The sequence below is a fragment of the Notolepis coatsorum genome (assembly GCF_963971535.1).
Source record: "Notolepis coatsorum genome assembly, chromosome: 4".
Classification (NCBI taxonomy): Eukaryota; Metazoa; Chordata; class Actinopteri; order Aulopiformes; family Paralepididae; genus Notolepis; species Notolepis coatsorum.
Genome location: NC_140168.1, coordinates 42254377 through 42280880, shown reverse-complemented (window position 1 = coordinate 42280880; position 26504 = coordinate 42254377). Strand labels below are relative to the sequence as shown.

Sequence of the window (26504 nt, the reverse complement as noted above, 5' to 3'; positions counted from 1 at the left end):
GGCACAATTGAATATTCAGGATGAACAATATTCATCCATTTTAAGATTTGAATAGGGGCGACAGTTGCTAGGGAGGTAGAGCAGTCTGGTAAATCGTAACTTCCCAGTTCGATTCCCGTGTTGTAAGTGTTCTTGAGCAAGGCACTTAACCACCCCTAACTGCTCCCAATGAGCAGGATGACCTTGCATGGTTGCCTCCGTTGTGTTCTAGTGAACATATTTGTTTGGTACATATCCCGGTAAAAAATATTTAGCCTTTCAATGGAAATTATGCAAATAATTTCCACAAAAAAATCATAATTAATGTCCAAAGAATAGAAAAATATAGGTTTATATTATGCTCTGGCTTTTTGTTGGAATGAACTTTATCTAGAGTTTGTAAACTGGGTGAGTAGTGTACATTCATCACAGTAAAGGACAAGGAAGGAGTACTTTCAGGTGATGTCACATTCACACGAGAACTGGATTTAATTTACAACAGAAAATACATTGTCCAAATATTTTCCAGTTGGACTTCTATGGTTTTTGTCTCAAGGGTTCAGTTAGTATTTGACACAAGATCACAATTACCACCTTGTTTATTCTGTCTTCATGAAAGCTGCAGTGGTACTCTTATTACAATGGTGTAAATTTCAGTTACTGTACAGATTACTTGGGTCTTACATTTTTGGAGAACATTTTGCTACATGATCAGAGAACTGCAGTGTTGACTACGATGATCCAGCAGTTCACAGAGGGCTGGGATACAGCTGGAATGTAGTAGCTGTCTGGTCAGCCCTTTCTCACTTGTAGTCCAGTGACAGCAGGCTGATTTTCTTTTTACAGCATGTCTGGATAAATGCCACAATCTTAAGTGGTAAAATATACAGTATGGATGATGGCTGTCATTCTAGCAATCAGTCCCATCCCTCACTGTCACCATGTCATTATTTCTTACATATCCTTGTAATTAAAGAGACGTGCTTGGAAGAAAAATCCAGCCAAATGCATAATTTCCTCATTTTAACATTTTGTGCTTTTAACTTATTTCTGCTACAGAAATAGAAGCTACATTTTCAAACAATTGTACTTGTCCTTTAAGAAAGTAGTCATTGTCCCCCAGTATCTAGGTTTCTGAAAAGTATCTTGGTGCTAAAATGACCTTTGTTATCCCAGTGAAGATGCTTTTGGCCTCTAGATACCCTCATAATCTCTCACCCTCTGTCTCTTCTACCTGTCACTCCCACTCATACTGCCCTCCCTCTCCCTGAGGAGGTGGCGGATGGAGGAGTTCTGTGTAGACAGGGTGTTGGAGAGGAGGGGCATCAGGCCCTTGAAGCCCTCCCTCACCTCCTCCACATGCTTCTCCAGACTCTGGATGTGTGTGTCCAAGTCGCCCCTGCAGCCGTGCACCTCCTCCAAGATCTCGTACATCACATTTTGCATCTGGTGGTGGTTGTCCATGGAGATGAGGAAAAATACAAGGAGTGAGAGTTAGTGCATTTAAGTACTGTAGTTTTAATGTAGTTGGTGTTTTTTTTATAGTAATTTTCTTTTAATGTAGTTGGTGTTTTCTATAGTGGTGTTTTTTACTGTCGTTTTAATGTATTTCATGTGTTCTATAGTGAGTATGTATTGTGACTGTCTCTTAACCACTGCACAAATGGAGTTCTGAAACAAAAATAAACTAGTTTGAACGAAGTTGAAGTAGACGGCCCCCTTGATCTCTTCACAGATAAGCTTCACGCCGCCCTTCGTAGCACGCTTTGATTGATTGATTGAAAATTGAAAACGGATTGCAGAATGGGTACAATACATTACAGCTCAATACACACAATTGTCACCAACAACGTCATAATTAGTTATTGCCTGCCATGCGTTGAACGCCAACAATGTGATAATTCGTTGTTGGGATCAATATTAAATTTTTTCGCCATGGCATTCATAATTAATCCAGCCTCCCTGCGGGACTGCAGCTGCACCCTGTCTGATATTGCAACGCCTCAATACCGCCGCCTGGTGGATGATCGGGCGAGTTACACTCCACACCAAACCGGAAGTGGCGCGCTGGTGCATCGAGGAAATCTATATGATTTCGGTGTTTATTGCATCATACAAACGGGAAATGGATCTAGCAGATCGACGTCAAATAATTGGAATATTTTCCCTCCAGTCTCATCGGCGAACGGTAAGAGGAATATAACGTTATTTTCAGCTTGATTGTCCATTTCTTTGTTTGCAATCCATCTGGTCAAAATATCAACCGATACTAAATAAAGCCGTTACTGACGATCAAGGAATTATAAACAACCCCCCCCCCCTTTCCTTCATGCATGATGAAGCATAATGTATACCGATCATATACATTTGAATTTTTTAATATAGCGCGTATAGGAAAGAAACGCCAATCGATAATCTATTATATGCTTCAGGGCCTATAACTCGCGTTTTTGGGATTACAGCAGAAAAGCTTAAAAACATACTTATATTCTCGACGGTATTAACACAACAATGTATCAATGAAATATAACGTTCCCACATCCGGAACGATAGATACCCGATGTTGAATGGGCCATAATAATGTCAATATAGCTATAATATTTAAAAAGTTATAGCCCTGCGAAGAAGGTAAACATCTCCATAGGCTTACAGCGGTGGCAGACTGGGTATAAGGATGGGCATACTGCGTGGCAATCAAAGTGGGGATGCAGACCAGAGAAAGACTTTCGTCTTGTTTACATCAGGGTCCCCCATTTTCAATTCATCATAAGGTTGACATAGTTGCTCCTCTTAAGCCTAAAAAGTAGTGCTGTCAGGCGATAAAAAAAATGTATCTAATTAATTACAGGATTTGTAATTAATTAATCGAATTAATCACATTTTAATCGCATAACCATTTTATGCCCGATATTCTATATTCTATAATCATATTTCAAATTGCATGTGTCCGGATGGCAGAATTCAGTACTGTATCTACAAAACCTTCTGTTTAATCATATTCCATCTATTAATTTGCTTAGATTTTTCAGGTCTGGTCAATTTGAGCATAGTGTTATTCACAGTCAAAGATAAAAAAAATGTACTTGATATTCTCATTTGGTTCATTACAATTTACTCAAGCCTAGTAACAGACACAGTATTTCTGACACTGGGAATACATTCCCTGAGATCCATAGATGTCCCTAGAATCAGATACCAAGAACATGCAAATGGACCATATAAAAAAAAGTCTGTAAATGTGTATTCTACGTTCTTATGGAATGAATGAAAAAAAAGATTTTTTTTTATATAAATGATTATTAATTAATAATTTAATTTAATTTTCATAACGCGATAATTTGCTGTGTAATTAATTAATCTAATTAACGCGATAAACTGACAGCCCTACTAAAAAGAAAACGTGCTCCGCAAAAACAAACTCCCTGGTTTACGGAGGGAACTCACACCTTGAAAAAGGCATGCCGCAAACTTGAACATAAATGGCGTTTGACCAAACTCGAAGTGTTCCACCTTGCCTGGAATGACATTTTACATAAATACAAAAAGGCACTCTCACTTGCCAAAACCTCATACTTTTACAGACTCGTCAACGAAAACAAAAACAACTTGAAGTTTCTGTTTGATACAGTTGCGAAACTTACTCAGAAACAACCAACCGCTAAATTATGCATTCTCGGCCAAACACGTCATTGATTTCTTTACCAAGAAAATGTATCTCATAAGAGACAAATTTGATGGCTTACTTATCAATCAGAGTCCCTCCCAACCTTTGATGGGCCTCCCCTCTGATTTGGAATCCAGCCATACGCTATCCTGCCTTGAAAACGTCTCACTTAGTGTCCTATCTAAATTGGTTTGTGCTGCTAAACCCTCAACCTGTTTGCTTGACCCTCTTCCAGAAACTCTCATCAAAGAACCCGTCCCAACTTTAGGCCCTCAACATCTCAACATCAACATCTTCAACACTTCTTTGTCTACTTTTTAATGTTTTTAATCTTGAAAAACTACAGACCTATCTCCAATCTTCCGTTCTTATCCAAAATATTAGGATTGTCGCAACGCAACTTACTGACCATCCACCAAGTAACAATCTTCATGAATCTTTTCAATCTGGCTTTAGAGCCTTCCACTCCGAAATGGCGCTTACTAAAGTCACAAACGAATGAATTCTAACCAAACTTCTGTGCTATTATTGCTTGACCTCAGTGCAGCCTTTGACACTGTTGATCATTCCATTCTTCTGAATCGGCTTGAGAATCATGTTGGCATTCAGAGTCATGCACTTGCTTGGTTTAAATCTTATTTAACTGATAGAACACACTGAGTGGGCTATAATGATTTAACATCTGAGACCCTCACAGTGCAATGCGGTGTCCTACAAGGCTCTGTTCTGGGCCCTTTGCTATTTTCCATTTATATGCTACCCCTCGGCAATATCATATGCAAATTTGGCATTAACTTAAATTTTTACGCTGATGACACCCAATTATACATACCTATTAACACATTCCCGGCCAATCATGTATATATACGTTATTGGGAGCCAGCGCTTGATGGCCAATCACATATACGTTTTTGACTAGTTTCTTATTTTTTTTCGATTTTAATATCCTATTCAATGTCACAGAGCTGTATTTTGCCTGGAAAGGGCATATTGGGACTCCGAAGGTGCAGTACCGGCCAAATCCTGGTAGTGGCGCTGTCTCGAGAATGCAGTAACCCCTGTTGCAGACCGGGTGCCACACTGAAAACGCCCCGGGCGGACTTTTCTACTAACGTGAACCTATGGCTTCACTGGATCTTATTGAATAGCCCTCGGGACCCCCGACTCACCACGCTGTATGCATATATATGCTTATTACATGTATTTATTGCTCAAATTCCGCCCACTACAAACACGGGAACTCTCTAACCCCTGTCCCCATCTCCCTATCTCTCTGAGTGGTTGTCTCGTAGTGTTGGCCAAGGTGGTGGATGTCTCGGGGTGATGGCCAAGATTGCAGTGACTGTTCTACCCCCACATTGGTTATGTGCACCATTGATGTCATGGATCAGCTTCATACCGTCTTCTATCCGACCTACAACGTCTAAACCATGCCTGTTTTAGTTCATTGCTGGGTTAAGTACTTCTATTCTATTCACATATATGCTTACTACATGTATCTATTCTATTCACATATATGCTTACTATATGTTTTATTGCTATGTCCACTCACCACAAACACGCAAACTGTCTAACGCCTGTCCCTGTCTCCCTGTCTCCCTGTCTCTCTGTGAGTGGATGTCTCGTGGTGATGGCCAACTTGTTGTGATCCTCTCTTTGTCGCCCCCATACGTTAAATGGATCCAAACGGAATAGATACTCATGTGCAAACGGAATATGACTCTGATACTTTGAGCTCCGAGCCTTGACACTTAGCCTTTATCCTATTATCACACTAACGCTCGTCTCCCTATGCTTTCTCTCTTGTTGTTGCTGTTCTTAGCTCTATTCTATTTAAATCTTTCAAAAATGTTCTTATGTACCCCAGTTGCTATTGCATGTACATATTTATGTTTTATTACACGTATATGTTCATACATACCAACTATTTCGCCTGTTTTATTCTCCACCCACCGATCATCCTTAGCAACACTATCACTGACATCCAAGAAGGGGGATCTCCCCTTGAACGGCCCTTCTAAGGTTTCTCCCCTCCACTCCTCCCCCCTGTCTGTGGTGCTTTTTTCCTATTGCTAGGTTTTTAATGAGTTTTTCCTTACCTTTGTTGTCCAGCCCATGGGGACATTAACCTGTGATTGCGGGCTTTACAAATACATTTGACTTGATTTGATTTGATTTAGATGCCACGTTCTTGGAGCTGTTCGTTAAAGGGCCAGTTCATCCTAAACGGAAAAATATAATAATAACATTTCCCCCCTTACCCGGAGAAACGTTTGAAAAACTCAAAAGCAATGTCTCTTTCCAGAAATCATGACCCAGGTACACGTGATAATCCACAGACCTTGTGAGCAGTCTCATGTAGGAACTATTTTCTACCGAAGTACACCCCCATTCATTATATATAATTTTTGTTGCTTTGAGCGCCACAAGCGTGTCATTCAGCTCCATTGTATGGGAGTGACGGCAGATATCTCCAAAAACTAAGGGAATCACACCGAAATGGATGGATAAATATTACTCTGGGTAAGAGGGGAAAATAATATATATATATATTTTTTTGTATTTGGGTGAACTGCCCCTTTAATTACAGACTGGGTCACTGGCCTCTCTCACCTTACAGAGATCCACCAGTGTGTTGGCCTGGTCTGCCAGCTTCCTCTTCTCTATCTTAACATTACGCAACCTGGGCGGAGAGGAACAGGGATTTGCAATAAGACTTTTTTTTTGTATAATTGCATATAGTTTCTGTAATAATAATTTGTGTTTTACTATGTTGGTGCTACAGTAGGTCTGAGAAAACTGCAAAGGAGATATTCATACAGAACATTTAAAGAGATATGCCACATTCAATGAACATTATCTTACATTTACATTTTCTTCATACATTATATTTGTACCTATTCCTTCCTCTGACTACTTTCCAATGGTAAAGCACTTTACAACTTATGCCTCACATTCACCCATTCACTCACACATTCACACACCAATGGCGGAGGCAACCATGCAAGGTGCCAACCTGCTCATTGGGAGCAATTAGGGGTTAAGTGTCTTGCTCAAGGACACTTCGATACGCTGCCCAGGAGGAGCGGGAATCGAACCGGGAACCCTCCGATCACCAGGCGACCACTCTACCTCCTGAGCCACTGTCTCCCCCATCATTTAGAGAGAGAGAGAGAGAGAGAGAGAGAGAGAGAGAGAGAGAGAGAGAGAGAGAGAGAGAGAGAGAGAGAGAGAGAGAGAGAGAGAGAGAGAGAGAGAGAGAGAGAGAGAGAGAGAGAGAGAGAGAGAGAGAGAGAGAGAGAGAGAGAGAGAGAGAGAGAGAGAGAGAGAGAGAGAGAGAGAGAGAGAGAGAGAGAGAGAGAGAGAGAGAGAGAGAGAGAGAGAGAGAGAGAGAGAGAGAGAGAGAGAGAGAGAGAGAGAGAGAGAGAGATGAGAGAGAGAGAGAGAGAGAGAGAGAGAGAGAGAGAGAGAGAGAAAAAAAAAAGTAGTAAGTAGCATAACTTACAGTTGATTGCATACTTTGTACACCCTATGAGTTCATCTAATTTGACGGCTTCCTTACGTGTGGATGGCCAGCAGTAACCTCCTCTGGTGCATCCGGACCCTCGACTCGTCTCTTTCCCTCGACAGCTTAGTATGTTTGTAGATAAGCCAAGTCTCTCTGAGCACATTTGCTGCAGCAATCTTTATCTGCAGAGAGAAGATAGAGTTTTACTTTATTCTTTATTCAGAATAGGTGAATAGGCAAAAAACATATTTGAATAGATATCACTATGAAACTTTCCCAGTTTGCTATGTACATAACAACTAAGAAAAAATGTATTGCAAGTTTTCTGAGATTTTATGTTTATTATGCAAAATAGGCGTTACCTAATTAAATATGCACACATTTGCATATATTGCCAGAACAGAATCACCAACATTGGATGATGCCAAATTCAACATTTTTGTTTCATTATGTTGACACATAACACAATGAACTTTTTATCATCCCATAGATCAGGAAATACTGTCTATGTAACGGGTGTAAAACTCACTCCCCAGAGGCATCCAAACTGAGCGCTTAGAAGGAAGTCCTTTCTTGGCGCAGCGGTTTGTGATGTCGCCCGCAGTGCGGACGCCTGGGGTTCGACTCCCACTCAAGGCATGGTCGAATTCGTGGCAGGGGCGAGTTGCCTCTGTTACACTGGTGCCGTGACCCGGATGCCTTGGGTGGTGTGAGTTTAGGGGGGGTGAGTGTAACGGGTGTAAAACTCACCTCCCCAGAGGCATCCAAACTGAGCGCTTAGAAGGAATTCCTTTCTTGGCGCAGCGGTTTGTGATGTCGCCCGCAGTGCGGACGCCTGGGGTTCGACTCCCACTCAAGGCATGGTCGAATTCGTGGCAGGGGCGAGTTGCCTCTGTTACATCTACAGTCATAAAAAAATCTATTTTCGGCAGGTTTCTTGGTATAAATGTACTATAAATCAGGCTAATGAATGCTATATCATCAAACCGCTCTGTAGAAAGAAGCAGGGTATAGATAGGAAGAAATGTGGAAAGTATGGTGTGTGTAGGTGCTAGGGAAATGGATATAAGGTAAGAAAAACACATAAAAACAAATGTTTGGGAAAACGCCCTCAAAGTTCTTTATTGTAATTGTGATTTATGGACACAATCAGACAAAATGAAGTAAAATAAACAACGAATTGTGTGTGTTTTCGATATTTGATTGCCACTAGTTTGAAATAAGACAAAAATAAAATAATAAAGAAATATTTGTGTGAGGATTCGCCTGTTCCCTGAGCTTTTCCCTGTCTACTCTCCTTCACCAGCCCCCACCCTTGCGAGATTTTTCCCTGTCTACTCTCCTTCACCAGCCCCCACCCTTGGACTACCTTCACGCAGCTGTCATAGTTGTGATTAGCGCCCCAGAGGGCTTTATATACCTGGACTCCCTTCTAGTCCTTGTCGGGTCGTTCTGTGTTCTGTGTTCATGGAGTTCTGTGTTCATGGAGTTCTGTACGTTACCATTCTGTACGTCACCATCACCTGCCGCGTCTCCGGCGTGAGACGACGGCCCAGCCATCACCACCTGTCGCCGTTTGCCTGGAGTGGGACACCGTCTTCGCTCTCTAATTCTCTACGGGAGGTTTTCCAGTGTTCCCACTCCAGACGTCAAGGCGGCACGCCATCGCTCCCGATTCCACGGGAGGAAGGCGTCTCTTCGTGATCCTCGTTCCTGGGGTGAGGCTCGTCGTCGCTCCCTAGTATTCCACGGGAGGACGGCGTGTTCCCATCCCGGTCCCCTGGGACCCCCTTTGTTCTGCGCTGCCCGTCTGCAGCATCCGAGGAGGAGGAGGAGGATCTCCGTGCCCGGCCCCCGCTGTCGGGCCCCTGTCTCCGTGCCCGGCCCCCGCTGTCGGGCCCCTGTCTCCGTGCCAGGCCCCCGCTGTCGGGCCCCTGTCTCCGTGCCCGGCCCCCGCTGTCGGGCCCCTGTCCCCGTGCCAGGCCCCCGCTGTCGGGCCCCTGTCCCCGTGCCAGGCCTCCGCCGTCGGGCCCCTGTCCCCGTGCCAGGCCTCCGCCGTCGGGTCCCTGTCCCCGTGCCAGGCCTCCGCCGTCGGGCCCCTGTCCCCGTGCCCGGCCTCCGCCGTCGGAACCCTGTCCTCATCCCTGTAAGCAGCTCTGGCCCTCGCCCTGTCCAGGGCCTTAACCCTGTTTCTCTGTCCCTGTCTCCAGCCCGCCTCTCCGGGCCTCTGTCCCTGTCCCCCTCTCCAGTGCCCCTGGTCCTGGCCCTGACACTTAGCCCTGGCCCTTAGCCCTGGTCCTTAGCCTTAGTCCCTTAGCCTGTTCGCCTCTTAAAGGCACAGTGCCGCATTTTCCATATTTCCTTGACTCTAGTGTTTTTGTGTTCTCCCTTAAAGGGACTGTGCCGCGTTTTGGTCTATAATAAATATTTGCCCTGTTTTGGCTTACTCTCATACCTGTCTTGTGTTGTGCGATTGGGGTCGGTTACAAACCATAACAATTTGCCTAGGCTGTCTCGCCTTTAAAAAGCCTTTTTAACAATAAACTCTCTCTGAGGAGTTTTCAGATTTTGGGGGTAAAGCTATTTCCGTGCTCAATTAGTACTCCTGCCGTGTGCATCCACTCTGAGGCCATAATTACCCTTTTGGTAATGTGGGAGTCCATCATAAAGTTATGGACGTGTTTCTCTGCCCTGGTCAGCTCCAGTTTCCTGGCAACCACAGCCACCACCAGGACGGTGCAGCCGGCCCCCTGTGTGTTCAGACGAGACAGAGGGGAGATTAAATTAAATGACAATGATTATTTTGAACATTGGTGAATGTACTTATTTTTAATCTGTGATTTATTTCTTGCGAGTGAAACTAAATTCTACCAATTTTTCTGTCTCATCCTTACTGACCAGTGTCTTCCAGAAGAAGTATTCTGGTCTTTTCTTGGTATTAAATACAAAATGACCGTCCACAAGAAGTATCTTGTTACAAATGACATGATGCTTTTGTAATGGGAGAAAAATACAACTTACAAAATACACAGCATTGATTAAAGATGTATTTCGAATACATGTACTGGAAATACTGCACATACATGTGATCGCAATATGCAGTATACATGGAATCAGACCACTGACCCTCTCAGGTTCATTGGTTAGAAGTCCTCACCATTATGCCAGTCAGTAAGCAGATACTGCGACCGCAGTAGGTGTGTGGCACCACGTCTCCGTAACCGATGGACAGGAAGGTGACAGACACCATCCACAAGGCCTCCATGTAATTACTGCTCAGGTCCTTGTAGTTGTGGTGTCTGTAGGATTAAAAATATAAATGTATATTTGTTGTGATATTTTCTATCTCACCCACGTTCAAAATTATATTAAACATATTCACTTATGTCTAAGCAAAGCAACATCCCTTCAGTCAATTCCACCATTTGTATTGTGCAATCATTTAAACGTATTCAAATATTTAGCGTATTTCATAGCTATAAAGATAAATTAAGATATATGCCATTATAATATTTTTTTTCAAATCAATATTAATCAGAGAAATGGTCAACAAACAGGACTGACTGTCCAGTGTCCACTCAACATCACACACCTTTCACAAACATGTAGGCCCCACGCCGCCAGTATCCACAGAGACACGCTGAACAGCATCAGCACCGTTCCGGGGTAGGTGGTCATCAGAGTTTTCCCCACAAACTGGGTGTTGAAGTGGATCTGGACGCCACAAACAGCAGCCATTATGTCACTCTCTTTACCAGTAATATTAGGATCTGCTCAGTATTTACCAAAGAGTTGTATATATATATACACACAGTGTTTAGGGTGGTACCTGTAGGAATATCTTTATAAAACACAGATGAGGGATAAGAAAGCTTGTTCTCAATCCAGCATGACAGTGATGACATAATGGGTATTGCAGAAGAGAGGGGGGGGAGCAGAGACAGAAGGTCATAGTCACCACTCTTAAATAGTGATAACAAAGGGAACGGATTAGTGGGGGAGGATTTTGAAAGAGGATAAGAAAGGGGAATAGTAGGGGCGGCTGGGTAGCGCAGCGGACTAAGCGCTCGCCTACCACCGCAGAGACTCTGGGATAGAATCCAGCTGTCAGCGGTACCTCCGGCTTGGTCAGTCGTCCCTACTAACACAATTGGCAGTGTTAGTGGGTGGAAAGCCGGTGGGGTATGTATCCTGGTCGTTGTAAACAGCGACTCCTACTGGTCGGTCGGGGCGCCTGTTCAGCAGGGAAGGGATCTGATCCTCCCACGCGTTACACTCCCCCGGTGAGAGTCCTCGCTGTCAGGTGAAAAGAAGCGGCTGGCTGACTCCACATGTATCGGAGGAAGACATGTGGTAGTCTTCTCCCTCCCCAGGCTGACAGTAGGGGGCAAAAGCGCACAACGACCAGGAAGGGAATTGGCATAACGAAAATAAAAAGTAGAAAAAAAAAGAAAGGGGAATAGTGAAATGTGTGTGTGCGTGTGTGATGCGGGGGCGGGCGGGGGGTAGTAAGGATAAAGGGACACATCAGAATGTCAAATCACTGGTATTCATGGGAGCCAAAGTGTGATGGTCACACCTCGAGTGCCAGACCTCTATTGGCCGCACCTCGGCCCACCTAGACGTAAAACACATAAAAACATATATAAAGGGATTACGGTAAAGAAAGTGCCAGTGCCAAGAATTGAACCCCATCCCAAACGGGACACCCATATATCTATATATGGTCGAGTCGGCCACCCCATGGATCACATCACACGTTACTGCCCGAAGCCATGTTGCAAAAGAAGAAATCACTCTCCGGGCGACCTCTGACCTTGTTGAGGGCTCCGATGCTGCGGGAGGCGCTGTCAGTGTAGAGGCGGCTGTGCAGCATCATGGCGCGGCCCAGCAGGTACAGCCGCAGGAACATGGGCAGGGCCAGCATGATCTCCAGCTCTGTCTCGTTCAGGGTGGGCTTCCGGAACTGCTGGAAGTACGTGGGCAGGTTCACAGGGTACGGGTGCACGGCCACCACCGCCAGCTCCAGGGCGATCAGGGAGATGCGCTCGGAGGTCAGAGCGATCCGCCAGTCCTCCGCCCCACTGTCGTGTATGTAGAGCTACGGACGAGGATGAGGAGCGTGTTTTATTTTATTACAATGCTGGCTGCAACACGGTATCATCAGAAAACCTAAATAAAGTACTAACAGACCGCAGGAAGAAAGGTACATAATGTAAGTTATGTGTTATAGCCATAAGTGATATATTTACGTCTTGTGTAAGTAATATATTTGCGCTTCGTATCAGTGAAAGTCCCAAAAAAACACCACGATTGGGAGTTGAACCAACAATGACTGTGGTTGTGGGCGATTGTGTTATCACCACTAGATTAAGCCACACACCTGCCCTGATACAAACCTAGCAATACTATGATTATGGTTAGTTTTAACGTTTAATGGTTATATAAAGTTAGGGTTACGGTTAGGGTTAGGGTTTGATGGTTATGGTTAGTTTAAGGCAGGGGTGGGCAACTTTGTATATGGTGAGAGCCACTAAATTTCCACACTCAATCTGGGGGGCAGCATTGTTTATCGGCAGTCCCGCCAGTAGTACCCCATCACTCAAATAGCCCATAATAGTCACAGATGTGATAAATAAGGCATATAAACTATTATAATTTGTTGTAACGTTGTTTTTATTCCATTTCAAATGCATTTAGTAATGCTTAATTTCAACTTTATGAATTTATAAATACAGCTGAATTTGAAAGTATTGCTGTGTAACCCAAATATCTACAAAAATGACAAATTATAATTAAGGCGTGGTACCGCGTGACATGACCACTGCACCCCTGATTATTAGTGACCCACAATAGATGGAAATTATGTTAGCGAACTTACCTGATGTATAATGCAGTGCAGCATTGGACACTCAACGCCACTCTGCCTTAGAAGCCCGGCGAATCCTGTGTGTTTTCCTTTCATTGCGGGTGCTCCATCGGTAACAACAGCGGACAGTTTATCAAACCCCCCATATTGCTGCACGACACTTTCAACAGCGTTGAATATGTCCACACTAGGGCTGACCCCTATTAGTCAAATAGTCGATCGAAAGGAGCCATAGTCGACTGCCAACTCTTCTTAGTCGAATGCAAAAATAAAAAAAATATTATTATTTTTTAATTTTTTTAATATTGGCCTGGGGCCGCATGGAGTGTCGGTGAGGGACGCCAGTTGCCCCTCCCTGGTTTAAGGTAACAGTGTGGTTAAGGTTAGGGTTAGGGTTTTGGCGAGGCCATCAGAAAAGTGTGTCTTGGTAGTCTTGAGGTACGAAAACGTTAAAGGTTAAAAATAGCTTTATATGTACTTATTTCACATTTGCATAAATACGTAAATATATTACTTATGGCTATAACATAACGTACAATATGTACCTTTTACCTGTGGTCGATTAGTACTCTATTCACATATTTTAAGCAAGATCTGGCTGTTTATTACTATAGAGAGGATGAGGGAAAGTGTGGTATGGTTGTTATGTTCAATAGAAATCTACAGGATGATTATCTATAGATACATCTACAGTAGCCTATATGATATCATATCTATACAATCTATCTATAGACTATGAACCATTGTGACTGAGAGATTGTGGAGCTGTCTGTTACCTGAACTTCACAGTAGTGGTAGGCAATGATGAGGCCAAGCAGGATGATCGTAGACAAGCTGATGATGGATTTAAGAATCAGGGAGTACATGGAGCTCTGTGACACACACACACACACACACACACACACACACACACACACACACACACACACACACACACACACACACACACACACACACACACACACACACACACACACACACACACACACACACACACACACACGTATACACACACACGTATACACACACACACACACACACACACACACACACACACACACACACACACACACACACACACACACACACACACACACACACACTATTACAAAGCTGTATTGTTGATCCCTCACATCCTCCTAAGCTTCTATCATATACGTTGCATTGCATAATCCACTTCCTTCATGAATATATGGTCATGCAACTGTCGATAGATCAAGCACTCTAGAGACCCCACTGTCATCATTGATTTCCTTATATAGCCTACTTATAAAGATGACTGGCACATCTTTTGGAGAGGATTAAAGCTCATTGTGAATGCAATGTCAAAAAATAAATGGGGTTCTCTGTCACTTATTCACCAAGTGAGGTATTCAAGAGCAGACATGATTTAAAGCCTAGTACTTTAAAGCTACATGGTGATCTGCCCGTCATCAAAGCACAACAAGAAGAAATTAATGCTGACATTTCATTAATGATTATTTCTATTCTAAGACACAAATCCCCATCTGGAAAACCAACTTTCAACCCATGAATCCACACTGGACTAAGATGTCATGCTAATTTCTGAGTAGGGCGACCAAATCTGTATGATCCAAATGCAGAACAGCATCTTGATCTTGCAGGACATTTGTGGAAATGTAATATTTAATATATTTTGGTAAACGGTATGGACACCCAATTTGACTGGCTGCCCAACGTGACCAATATGACCAATTTGACCAATATGATAAATATTACCAATATGATCAATATGATCAATGTGACCAATATGATCAATGTGATCAATATCACCAATATTTTAATATTGCTGTATGTCATCACGCTGTACCATAGCGTACAACGTGTATTGTATTACAAATAGGTACATTTATTATACATTCTTCACAGCGATTGTGTCAATCTTATGTACAATGTGTACCTATTAAAAATAGGTACATACAGTATATTACACACTTCATCAATCAATCAATCAATATCTGAAAAATACGGGGGTTAAAAACCTAACTACCTACTATGCTAATATGTCTATACTACTAACTTACAGTATGCACTCAAGACTGTAGCACTCAAGTTCAACACTGTTTGACGAACAATGTTACTTACCCTTAGCTGCCAGAGTTGTACCCTTCCTGCTGACTTGTTGTACAGAACTTGTAAGCACTTTGGATAAAACCGTCAGCTAAATGTAAATGTAATGTAATGTAAATGTAAATGTAAATGTACATATTCAAACAATGTAAACTATTTATGTTTTCAGCTCACGCAGAAAATGTAATATCTCATGAAATCTAAGTCTTATGTACAATGGCCAGCATGTTCAGCACCATGGACAGCAGCCATCCAGCAGAGTTCAACTGTTCACCCTCCTTACCTGCTCCATTCTGCGCCTGTAATGCCACACCCTTGTGTACGGCTGTCATGAGATATTACATTTTCTGCAGGAGCTGAAAACATAAACACAAATGTAGCTACTATACGTTTTCCAATTCACTGTCAGTAATGAATTATGCACCATTGTCTTCTAGGATACTGTCACCTGAATTATGCATGGGAAGTATTTGTCACAACATTATTTGGCTATTTTGAACAATACCACCAGCTTCATTACATGTATGATGTCTTGGGTCTATTCCTCCTTTTGATTCGGTTTGCATCGAAACTTCCAACAAACCGGTCCAGAGTTCACTTTAGAGGCGGACCGAGACCAGACCAGGCTGGGGCTGTTTGGTGGATCTGAGACCGATTTCTGTGTTCACACACCAGCCCAAATAAACCGCACCACGGGGTAAACGCTCCAGGGTTCGGTTCAACCCGACTGAACAAGGCTGGTGTGTGAGCATGTTTATAAGGGCCCTTTCTCACTCACCCTATTCTGTTCCGTTCTGGCCCGTTCCGAGATCTGATGCGAACTTTTCTCACGAATGGAACTCTGTTGTAGAGTCCGCTTTTGAGCGTTTTGCAGGGTTAACGTTAACGCTAAGCTAACAGCTAACGCTAGTTAGCCTGTCCAGCAGCTAACATTATCCCATCGTTCGTGGCAATTATATTACATGTCATTGATCTACTGGTCGACCACGGCCGACTGGTTGGGCACCACTGTTCTAATAGAAATAAATGCATTCAAACAAGAAACTAATGTATAGAAAATAGCATGGCAAACAAAAATTGCCAGGCCTAATGCGAGCCAGGGAAGTGCTGTGCGTTTGTAACGTGGCCTCATGTTTTCATCCACTTGTTTTTGGTTGAGGTCTGAACTCTCAAATTGCCCATAAATATCGTTTTTGTGGGTATTCTCCAGTTGTTGCTGTGTGGTGTTATCTTCCCAAAATTCAAGCAAGCATGACAGTAACGACGTTGTGTGTGTCACGCCCCCCCGCACCCGCATGGCCCGATTCCGAGACCACCTAATCCAAGGGCCCTTTCTCACTCACGTTTGGAGATCGAATCACTGCTCCCGAGAACGGGGGGGAGTGTTCTCACTCACCCCTTTTGCGATGCGAAACGGCGCTGATTCGTTTCACCCCCCGCTGAACGGGATTAGTTGGATTAGGTGGTCTCGGAATCGCGCCGTGCGGGTGCGGGGGGCGTGACACACACAACGTCGTTACTGTCATGCTTGCTTGAATTTTGGGCAGATAACACCACACACAGCAACAACTGGAGAATACCCACAAAAACGATATTTATGGGCAATTTGAGAGTTCAGACCTCAACCAAAAACAAGTGGATGAAAACATGAAGTTATTGTTATAAGGACCCCAGTCCAAGCTACAACAGTCTGCATTCCCTTAACAATTGTTTGTATTGAGCCGTATTGTATTGTACCCATATGCAATATGTTAAATAAAGTTTACATCCATTCATTCTGCTAGCATTACAGATTCGGCGATTGCATGAGCAGCTGGCTAACATTAGCTATCAGACCCTGTTAGCTCAGAGCTCCTCTTTCAATCTTAACAAGCATTAAACAAATGGCCCAGTCATCTATTCACCGTTGTTTAATACACACGGTGTTGTCTCTAATGTTATCTAGCTACAGTACTGATGGCTCCCGATATCATCAGTTTGGTGCTGGCTAACTAGCGTGAGCTAACGTTAGCTTCTAGCCACAATGCTATACTGTTATAATGGCATCTTCCATTCACGTTAGCATGCAGCTAACAATGTAGCTAACAAAAGTCACCGATCTTTTTTTAGACTAAACTATCCGCTCTTGGTGGTCACTTGTGTTGATGTTAGTTTTGTTTCATCAACAAATGACAGGCCGAACACACAGTGAATGTATCCGTTTTGTTTATTGCACGTTCTTTGCTGAAAAGAAAGTGCTACAGGCTATACTAGACTAGGCTAAGCTAACTAGCGTTAACCGTTAGCTTAGCGTTAGCCCTGGGAAACGCTCAAAAGCGAACTCTACAACACCATCCATTCGTGATAAAATGGGGTGGGTTATATTGACAAGGCTTGACAACAGAGGTTCAAATATAACTTCATATTTATTGCTTATTTATTCATTTTATATCAGCATTCAGTCTCCAGCGCCATGTTAACACTTCCTGTGTTTACATTTTCGAACGTGACATCATCACCTACGGCAAGCGTAAACGCTCAAAAGGCAAACCGTAAACAGAACCCGGAACGAAACAAGACTGCAGTGTGTACGCAAACTAGAGGGGGGAGAGGGGGGGGGGGAGTTCGCGTCAGACCTCGGAACGGGCCAGAACGGAACGAAATAGAAACGAATAGGGTGAGTGAGAAAGGGCCCAACTGATCCCGTTCAGCGGGGGGGTAAAACGAATCAGCGCCGTTTCGCATCCCAAAAGGGGTGAGTGAGAACACTCCCCCCCGTTCCCAGGAGCAGTGATTCGATCCCCAAACGTAAGTGAGAAAGGGCCCTAAAAGTCTTGTCAGAGAGAAATTAGCTTTGACTTGAATCTCTTCACAAGCTCCACCGCGACGGCAGGCAGCACGTGTGAAAATAAAGTTGCTCCACCACGGTGCTCAAAGTGTTGCTCCACTACGGTGCTCAAACTGTGCGCGCAGAGACAACACAGCTCTGGCCAACATTACAAGTACACGGACAGTGTCAGTATGTGTGCGCTGGTGTGTAGACTAGGCTACTTGTGGTGCATTAGTGCATGGGTGTGACTAATAAAACAAAAACAATAAAACAATAGAAATTCATATATTTAACATTTTAAGCATGACAAATGTGGGACATTTCTCTTCTGTTGCAGGATGCAGGACAAAGGGCTAAATGCGGGACTGTCCCGGTGTCTGAGGGGCATGTATTTCCCAGAAAGGTTGCTCTAAAAAGGCAGAAGAGGAATTCTTCCTCAGACCACAATGAAATGTCACAACGTTTTTCAGAAAACGTGACACATAAAAGGTTAGCGTGGCATTTTAGTCAAATGTCGTGACTTTCATGGGTTTTCAGGGGTGTTCAAGACACATTTTCCAGATACACTTGAAGTCTATGGCAGTGGTGAATAGGCAGAACATAACTACTACAATTAGAAGTATTGGTAAAAGATTATTAAAAAAAAAATATTAATTTCAAGGCAAGAATAGTCTGACTGAAAGGATAGTCGACTATTTCTCAGTTTCTTAAAATGTTTGTCTCCACTCTCCATGTGTTACCATTTACAAAAACAACCTGCGAACAAATGCTTATAATGGAAAGAATATTTGGATTGTGCACTAAGTATTCTGTGTATTGTTTTATAAAGATATTCAAAGAATATGAAGACAGAGTTTGGCACAGTTTACTCCTGCTCTTTGACAATTCCGATTGGTTTAAGAAATACAAACAACACAGAACGTTTTTCTCAAGTAGTGCAGAATGATAATGGGTTCTGCCAGTTAAGTCATTTCTCCTGCACTGGCACAGTGCTGAAGAAGTGTGGAGAGAGGTCTGGCTATGCAGCAAGACTAAGGCAAAAATTACTTGTTTAAAGCTCCACTATGTAGTTTTTGGAAGAAATAATTACCGCTAGAATAACTACCGTAGTCAGGGGTGTAGCTCCAGATTCTGGGCCCCATGAAAGAATGTATTTGTAGGCCCCCAGTGAATGCGAGCGTGCGAGCGGGAATTTTTTTGGCAATTTTATTATTGATTAAAACGCATAATATGGTTTTTACCTATACATTTGGATCAGCAGTTCAGCACCTGCACTGTTGGTGGGTGAGCCTAGTAAAGGATGTCGCATTGCGTTCATCTTCAATGAATGGACCAATGCAATAGTCTACCAAAGCCCCCCCTCTCTCTCTATATATCTCACACACACACACACACACACACACACACACACACACACACACACACACACACACACACACACACACACACACACACACACACACACACACACACACACACACACACACACACACACACACACACACACACACACACACACACACACACACACACACACACACACACACACACACAGGGGGCGAAATTAAAGCCTGCCGCCCGCCAGGGGCGCTCAGTTTTTACCTTTGGCGCTTGCCACTGGGGGGTCTGCCCGCCGTGTGGCGTGTAGACGTGTAGTTCATAACGATACTCTTATTTTGAAAATCTGTGCGGGTCTCATTTCCGCTCCAAGCGCAGTTCCAGTCATAATATCGATGGCTCCGGCAGTTAGCAGCATTCAGTTCGTATGATACTCTTATTTTGAAAGAAACCGTGGCAACGAGTTATATCCGCCCAGCCCTGCAGCGGGATACTATTGGCTTCTGCTCCTATCAACACAGAGGCAGTCTGCTCTAGTCTAGACCGGACCTCCATGAGCTACCGTTACTGTTTAAACAATGACCCAGTCAACTATTCACTTTTAGTTTAATACATGACGAGGCATTGTCTAACGGTATCTAGCTGGCTAGCTACTGATATCAACAAATGCTCCAGCAATAGTCGACTCGAGTGCATAATACCTCCGTTCCCTCGTTAGCTAGCTCACGTTAGCTAGCTCACGTTAGCTAGCTCACGTTAGATCTATATTTCCCAGTAAACTAAATTGTCTTAACGTTACCTAGCGGGCTAGCAGTAGCTACAGATAGCTCCTGATATCAATGTCTTATAACATTGATTCAATGCGTATTGTAGCTGAGGTCATGTTGAATGTGATTTGACCAAAGAACCCTAACATTATACCAATAGGGTCCAGCTGCAGCGTCGGAGAATCCTTGCATGCTGAATGTAGAGTATTAGTATAGGGTCCCGCTGCAGCACAGGAGAATCCTTTTTGGAGCTGGAGGCTACTAGAGTACACACAGACAGTGGAGCTGTTTGCAGATAGCGAGCATTTTGACTTATTGCGTGGTGGCGATGTCTCGCAGATAATACAACTACAAGTATGATTATATAATATATATTTTATTTAAAAAAAAAAATGTTGTATAAAATATATATATATATATATATATATATTTTAATCAAAAAAAATTTGGCAGGTAAGAAATATGCTTGGCGGGTAGATTCTTCCCATCTACCCGCCACTGGCCGGTGAGTCAAAAAGTTAATTTTGCTCCCTGCACACACACACACACACACACACACACACACACACACACACACACACACACACACACACACACACACACACACACACACACACACACACACACACACACACACACACACACACACACACACACACACACACACACACACACACACACACACACACACACACACACACACACATAGTATCAATGAGAGCATCAATAATACACCTGAGTGATGTCTAGTAAAAAAAAAAAAAAAAATGTTGGCCCCCCCCCCAGTGCTGGGCCCTTGGAATCATCCTAAGCTACCCCCCCACAGCTACGCCCCTGACCGTAGTTATAGAGTCTCTTTCTTTTTTTTTATCTACTTTTTCTCCCCATTTTCAAATTTTTCTCCCATCCCAATTTCGTATTATCCAATTCTACCCTCCCCTGTCTCGAACGTTGTTAGACCATGCCTCCCACTGGTCGGCTGCAATGTGGACCAAGCCTTGCATCACGTGTTCCCTCCGGTACACGAGGAGGCAGCTGTCGCATCTTTTCACCTGTACAGCGCGATCTCTCAGCGGCGAGGAGTAACGCGTGGGAGTCTCTTCACGCTGCCCCATTGCTTCCTGATTCGGCTGTACAGGCGGCCTGAATACTTTAGACAACAAATGTTTGTTTCCGCGTCTCTGATTGGCCAGGTCATTTCTGGTGATGTGACATGTACACAGTGGTGCAGTCGTAATATGGGAACTGGTTACACGCCACCTGCACGCGCGCTCCCGCGCACGCGCATACATGTTCCCTCAGGCGCACAGAACAGATGATTATTATGCATAACAATGGAGATCAAGCAGCCCCCCACCTTCTCGTAAGTTCCTATTATTATGCAAAGTCTAGGTGAGAAGTGCCGGCCGCCGGCCGGGTAGCTTTCTACAACGGCCGGGTACTTATCATTGCGCGCACTTCTGCCCTGAGTGACTACTAATAACACGCCGTGTAACCGCGTGTGTGCACGACTGCACCCAGTACGCCCAATCGTGGGACCGCAAGTGTCTACACTGGTTAAGCTTAGGCGCTCTTTCAAAGTTGGTTAAGGTTAGAGTTTGTCTTAGAGCATGGCGATAGAACACCTGCCCTGATTCCGACGGTTAAGCTTAGGCACTCTTTCGAAGTTGGTTAAGGTTAGAGTTTGTCTTAGAGCATGGCGATAGAACGCCAGGTAGTTTGCAGGCTGTTAGACCCGGAAACGCAGAACTTGCTGTCCCACGATTGGCGCACATGACCAGGCCAATCAGAGCGCAAAAGCGCGAAAGTATTCACACGTACAGGCGCACCAACCGACCTCTAGGAGTCGCTGTACACAACGTCCGATCCCCACCCACCGGCTTTCCCACCCCCTAATACTGCCAATTGTGTTAGTATGAACGACCAGCCAAGCCGGAAGCAACACCGAGAGCTGGGCTAGGACCCAGCATCTCCTGCGTTAGTGGCGAGCGCCTTGCCCACTGCGCCACTTAGCCGCCTAGAGTCTCTTTCTTATCTCAAAACAAATCTAAGAAATTCTGTTTAGAAACCAATTTGACCAACAATAACTTTAGAAGATGCGTCCTTGTGTTGTAAATGTGGTGAGAGGGCAGGAAACCACAGCCAAACAGATTGTTTCTAGTTTCATAAAGTGTTCCAGGGTCCCAAGATGGATTTAAAGTTCTATTGCAAAACTACATTGTGCTGCTTTAAAGGTGCACTTGGTAAGATTGTTGAGGATCATGTAGACGCAACCACGTACAATTATGTGGAGTGAGCATACACATTACACATAGTCCTCGTTCCAAACAATTGAAAAGGCCTTTCAGGTTGATCTCTTTGTGTGTAAACAGTGTATTGACCCTGAAGCTCACCTTGCTGTAGACACTCCAGGACAGCTCTGTCTCCATCACCATCACCACCACTCCAAATAACCCCAGCACCAGGGCGCCGTCGTTCAGCCGCTGCCTCCGTTCGAACAGGGCCCTCCTTTGGCACAGCCGCCAGCCGATGTTATGGGTCTTCCAGTACTGGTCGTCCTTGGCGTCGCCCGAGGGCTCGGGGCCGGAACCGGGTTCCGGACTGGTTTGCTGGACCCCGGGCAGCGGGCCCTCTGCCTCAGACCGCTGGGGCAGTTCCTGGTGAAAGCAGGGCACCTCGCTGTAGCTCTGCTGCTGGTAGTCCTCGTCTCTGGAGGTTATGATGATCTCCGGCACGAAGATGTTCTCACCTGACCTTTGACCCCCTCCTCCCTTTCCGGGATCCCCTCCGTCCGTGTGGGACCTGCAGAGCAGACTGTAGGGCGACCCACATGGCGCCATGGGGATGTCGGTGAAGGATGTGATGGTCTCCTTGTGTCGGTTAAACACTGTCCTTTTGAGCTGGCCAGACTGTTTGCGGTCCTTGTGTCCAGGGTTCGGCCTACTGCTTCCGCTTGGTCTTCTCTCGCCTTTCTTGTCCTTCCCCATGCCTTTGTCCAGCCTCACGTGGGGAGGGGGGGTCGGCGAGACATAAAGCTGGCCGTTGTATAAAGGTGTGGTGGCTATGGCCTGGGTTCTGTCCAACCAGATTGAGTGATCTAACCCCGTCAGGACTGTATGGTGTATTCCACACTGGGGAGGGAAGGCTTGGGGGGGAGGTACCATTCTAGTTTGAAGGAGGGGACACTCTTCCTCCGCCTCCTCTCCATCAACAATTGACAGGTTCATAGAGGGGGAGGGCTCCATAGTGAGTTTTCTGTGTTTTTTAATAAATGAGTCACCGGGTCCGGGTGAGACTCTATAGAAGTGTGAATAGAGAGAAAGTGAGAGGCCGGACGAAGACAGAAAAACACAGCAGGGAAATCAGTTCAACTTAACCCTTTCACTACCACACTACAGAAGGGTTAACCTTTCACTACCACACTACAGACGGTTAACCGTCTGTAGTGTGGTAGTGAAAGGGTTAACCTTCTGTAGTGTGGTTGTGAAAGGGTTAACCCCTTTGTCGTGTGGCAGTGAAAGGGTTAACCTTCTGTATTGTCGCAGTGAAAGGGTTAACCCTTTGGTAGTGTGGTGGTGAAAGGGTTAATCATAAAACAATTTAGACAGCAGGCGTCATAGCATAGTTATATTCAAGATTCGTGGCTTGTGAGGTTAGTTATGAAACCAGAGCCTCCTCACATTTGACATACTTCTTACATTCTCACATACTAGTACAGTATGTATGTAATTGTTCCTATGCACTGTAGCAATGATTATATTCTAATCTTTTTAGTGAGTGTGTGTATATATATATACATATATATGTGTGTGTGTGTGTGTGTGTGTGTGTGTGTGTGTGTGTGTGTGTGTGTGTGTGTGTGTGTGTGTGTGTGTAAAAAGCTTTTTTTAAGAGATAGTTTGTGAGGAAAAAAACTCAAATGCAACTAAACTAAAGTGACATTTGCAAGAACTGGTTCTTTTAACAAATCCTTCCTGGATATCGAAAGTAAATTGGATTTCATGTTCATTCCTAGCCATAGTTGTCAACATGCATTCACCAATCTCACTGAGATACAGGCGTGATGCCACCGCTTGAGAGTCCAAAAGACTTAAAATTTACATTATCTGTGTATTCGCTGACTCCAAAAAGAGCTTTTCCCTCTAATAATTCACATTTTTCTGTAGTCTTACCGTAAGTGGATCCTTTCCCGTCTTAGCTATCCAACCGCAAGAAAACACCCCCTTTAAACTCTCTCTCCTTTTCAATATCCCCCCAAACTCCCCCCGTATTAAATCTTCTTATGTCCTGGAGGTCACATCGGCTTAAACCACAAAAGAAATCCCTCAAATAAAATCCTGTTGCTTGTATCTACGGACAGAAGAACTCTTTCACTGAGGAATGCTTTCCCACTGTGATACGAAAAGACAAAAAAGTTAAATGTAGTAGAATATTGATTGAAAATTAATCAAGCCAGAACACTCTCCTGTGTCTTGATGACAATATTCCAAATCTCTGTGTTCTGTCTGTATGAACTTTCGAGCAATCCATTATCTGCCTCGGCATCACAGAGCCCCTCCCATAAATCCAAGCAGAGGTTATGAACTTTGATCCATATGGCACTATATGAAGCGAACGTCCATGAATATCCATAGCATTTTAAAACCATTTTATTCCATTGTTTTTCCTGCTTTTCCTGCACTACATTTGTCCCCCGGGGCATGCGGTCTTCCTTAATTCCTCTTGGGGCTTGAATACTGCATAGACCACACATGTGCGCCTGCAGATGCTTCTGGGAGCGAGGCAAAATGTGTGTATGTGTCATCTGTCAGAATCTTTCAGTTTTAGGTTGGCGGATGTCTTCCGCCCCTGTGTCGCTGTGTGAGTGAAAGAGATGGCGTTTGTATGTGTGTGTGAGTGAGTGGGTGTGTCATTACTTGTGCGATTATCTGTGTGTGTAAATATGAGTGTGTGTGAATATGAGTGTGTGTGAATATAAGTGTCTGTGAATATGAGTGTGTGTGTGTGTGAATATGAGTGTGTGTGAATATAAGTGTGTGTGAATATGAGTGTGTGTGTGAATATGAGTGTGTGTGAATATGAGTGTGTGTGTAAATATGAGTGTGTGTGAATATGAGTGTCAATGAACACATACTCGTTATGTGGAAGATCTGGCCAAATTGGTTTTCATTGTCCCACATACTTTACTTTCGTATGGCAGGCTTCGTCAATTGGAAGGGGTGTCGTTATTACCACAGCTGCTTTCCAAGCCAGCTAGTTGTATCTGTTCCCTTATTTTAATCTCCCAGAGTGAAATATGGGCCTCGATATATCAATTCACCAGATTATGGAATATGAGTAAGATTAATCAAGCAGGCTCTCTGAGAGTCAGCTATCTGCTGCTTATGAGATTATGAAATATCAAATATGTCACCCCTTTAACCTGACAATATGGACCGGTGGGGAGGGAAGGTATTACGCATTAAAGTCATAACAATGACATTTCCCATCATCTATTCAAATCCACATGCGACAGATGGGTCTCCAGATAAGGGACCCAAGGAGGAGGTGTGTGTGTGGGGGGGGGGGGGGGTGGGGGGGGGGGGTGTTGCAGGGGATAACACAGCAGGATGGTAGAGGGATAAAGAAAGGCATTATATAACCCAGAGACAACATGTACTTAGAGAGAGAGGGGGGGGCAGTAGTGGTGGGTGTTTGGGGACATCTTAGGATGTCTGTCTGATCGGATAGTCTCCTGTCCTCTATTCGCTGGTCTGGCCAGATGTAAACTAGATTAATTTACGCTACAAGTACTCAGATCCAAGAGACTCAGCCAGATGGCTAAGGCGGACGGCTGTTTTTTAACCCAAAAACGCGTACGCATAACGTCTACACAGAGCTCTCCTAAGTGTGGGAGTTGCTCTTCAGCGCTGTAAACCTGGTTGTCCCCGACTAAGGATTTGGATAGTCGACTTTGATTGGCTGAAATTAGCCGATAGTCGGCTATTAGTCGACTATGAAAAAATTTAAAATTGAAGGGAAAAAAAGTACAATTTTTTATTTTTATTTTATTTTTTATTTATCATTCCATTTTGGCTGTGGGGGGTGCTTAATGTCTGAAGGAGTCGACGGAATGCTTCTTGTCCTCTGCAAAAGCATGCAATTGGTCCACTGATGGATACATCTTGATATTTGTCTAGTCTAGTGTGTTCATCTTTCAGTGCCTCTGTGCCTGTTTTCTTAGGCAGTTATCCTCTGGTATGTGTGCCATTCTAGGCCTATTTTCTTTTGGAAAGAACGATAAAATAAATAAAATAATAATAATAATAAAAAAATATATATATATATATTTTTTTTGCATTCGACTAAGAGGTTGGCAGTCGACTACGGCTCCTTTCGATCGATTAGTTGACTATTCGACTAATAGGGGTCAGCCCTCACCCTCAGTTTACATTTTGGCTGAGGTCATGAAACTAAAGCACTACTTCAGTCACAACGCT

At 44.0% G+C, this 26504-nt stretch overlaps 1 protein-coding gene across 1 annotated transcript; it reads right to left on the bottom strand.

Moving 5' to 3' along the window:
* Positions 1 to 113: 113 nt before the first annotated feature.
* On the bottom strand, positions 114 to 23270 carry LOC311226493 (small conductance calcium-activated potassium channel protein 1-like; the record flags this gene model as incomplete). Its single annotated transcript, XM_084311918.1, has 9 exons — positions 114 to 1425; positions 6257 to 6326; positions 7206 to 7333; positions 9791 to 9901; positions 10309 to 10450; positions 10744 to 10865; positions 11968 to 12252; positions 13797 to 13892; positions 22419 to 23270. 9 exons carry the CDS (start codon positions 23268 to 23270, stop codon positions 1210 to 1212), a joined length of 2022 nt encoding a protein of 673 aa, XP_084168044.1. The 3' UTR covers positions 114 to 1209.
* Positions 23271 to 26504: the final 3234 nt, after the last annotated feature.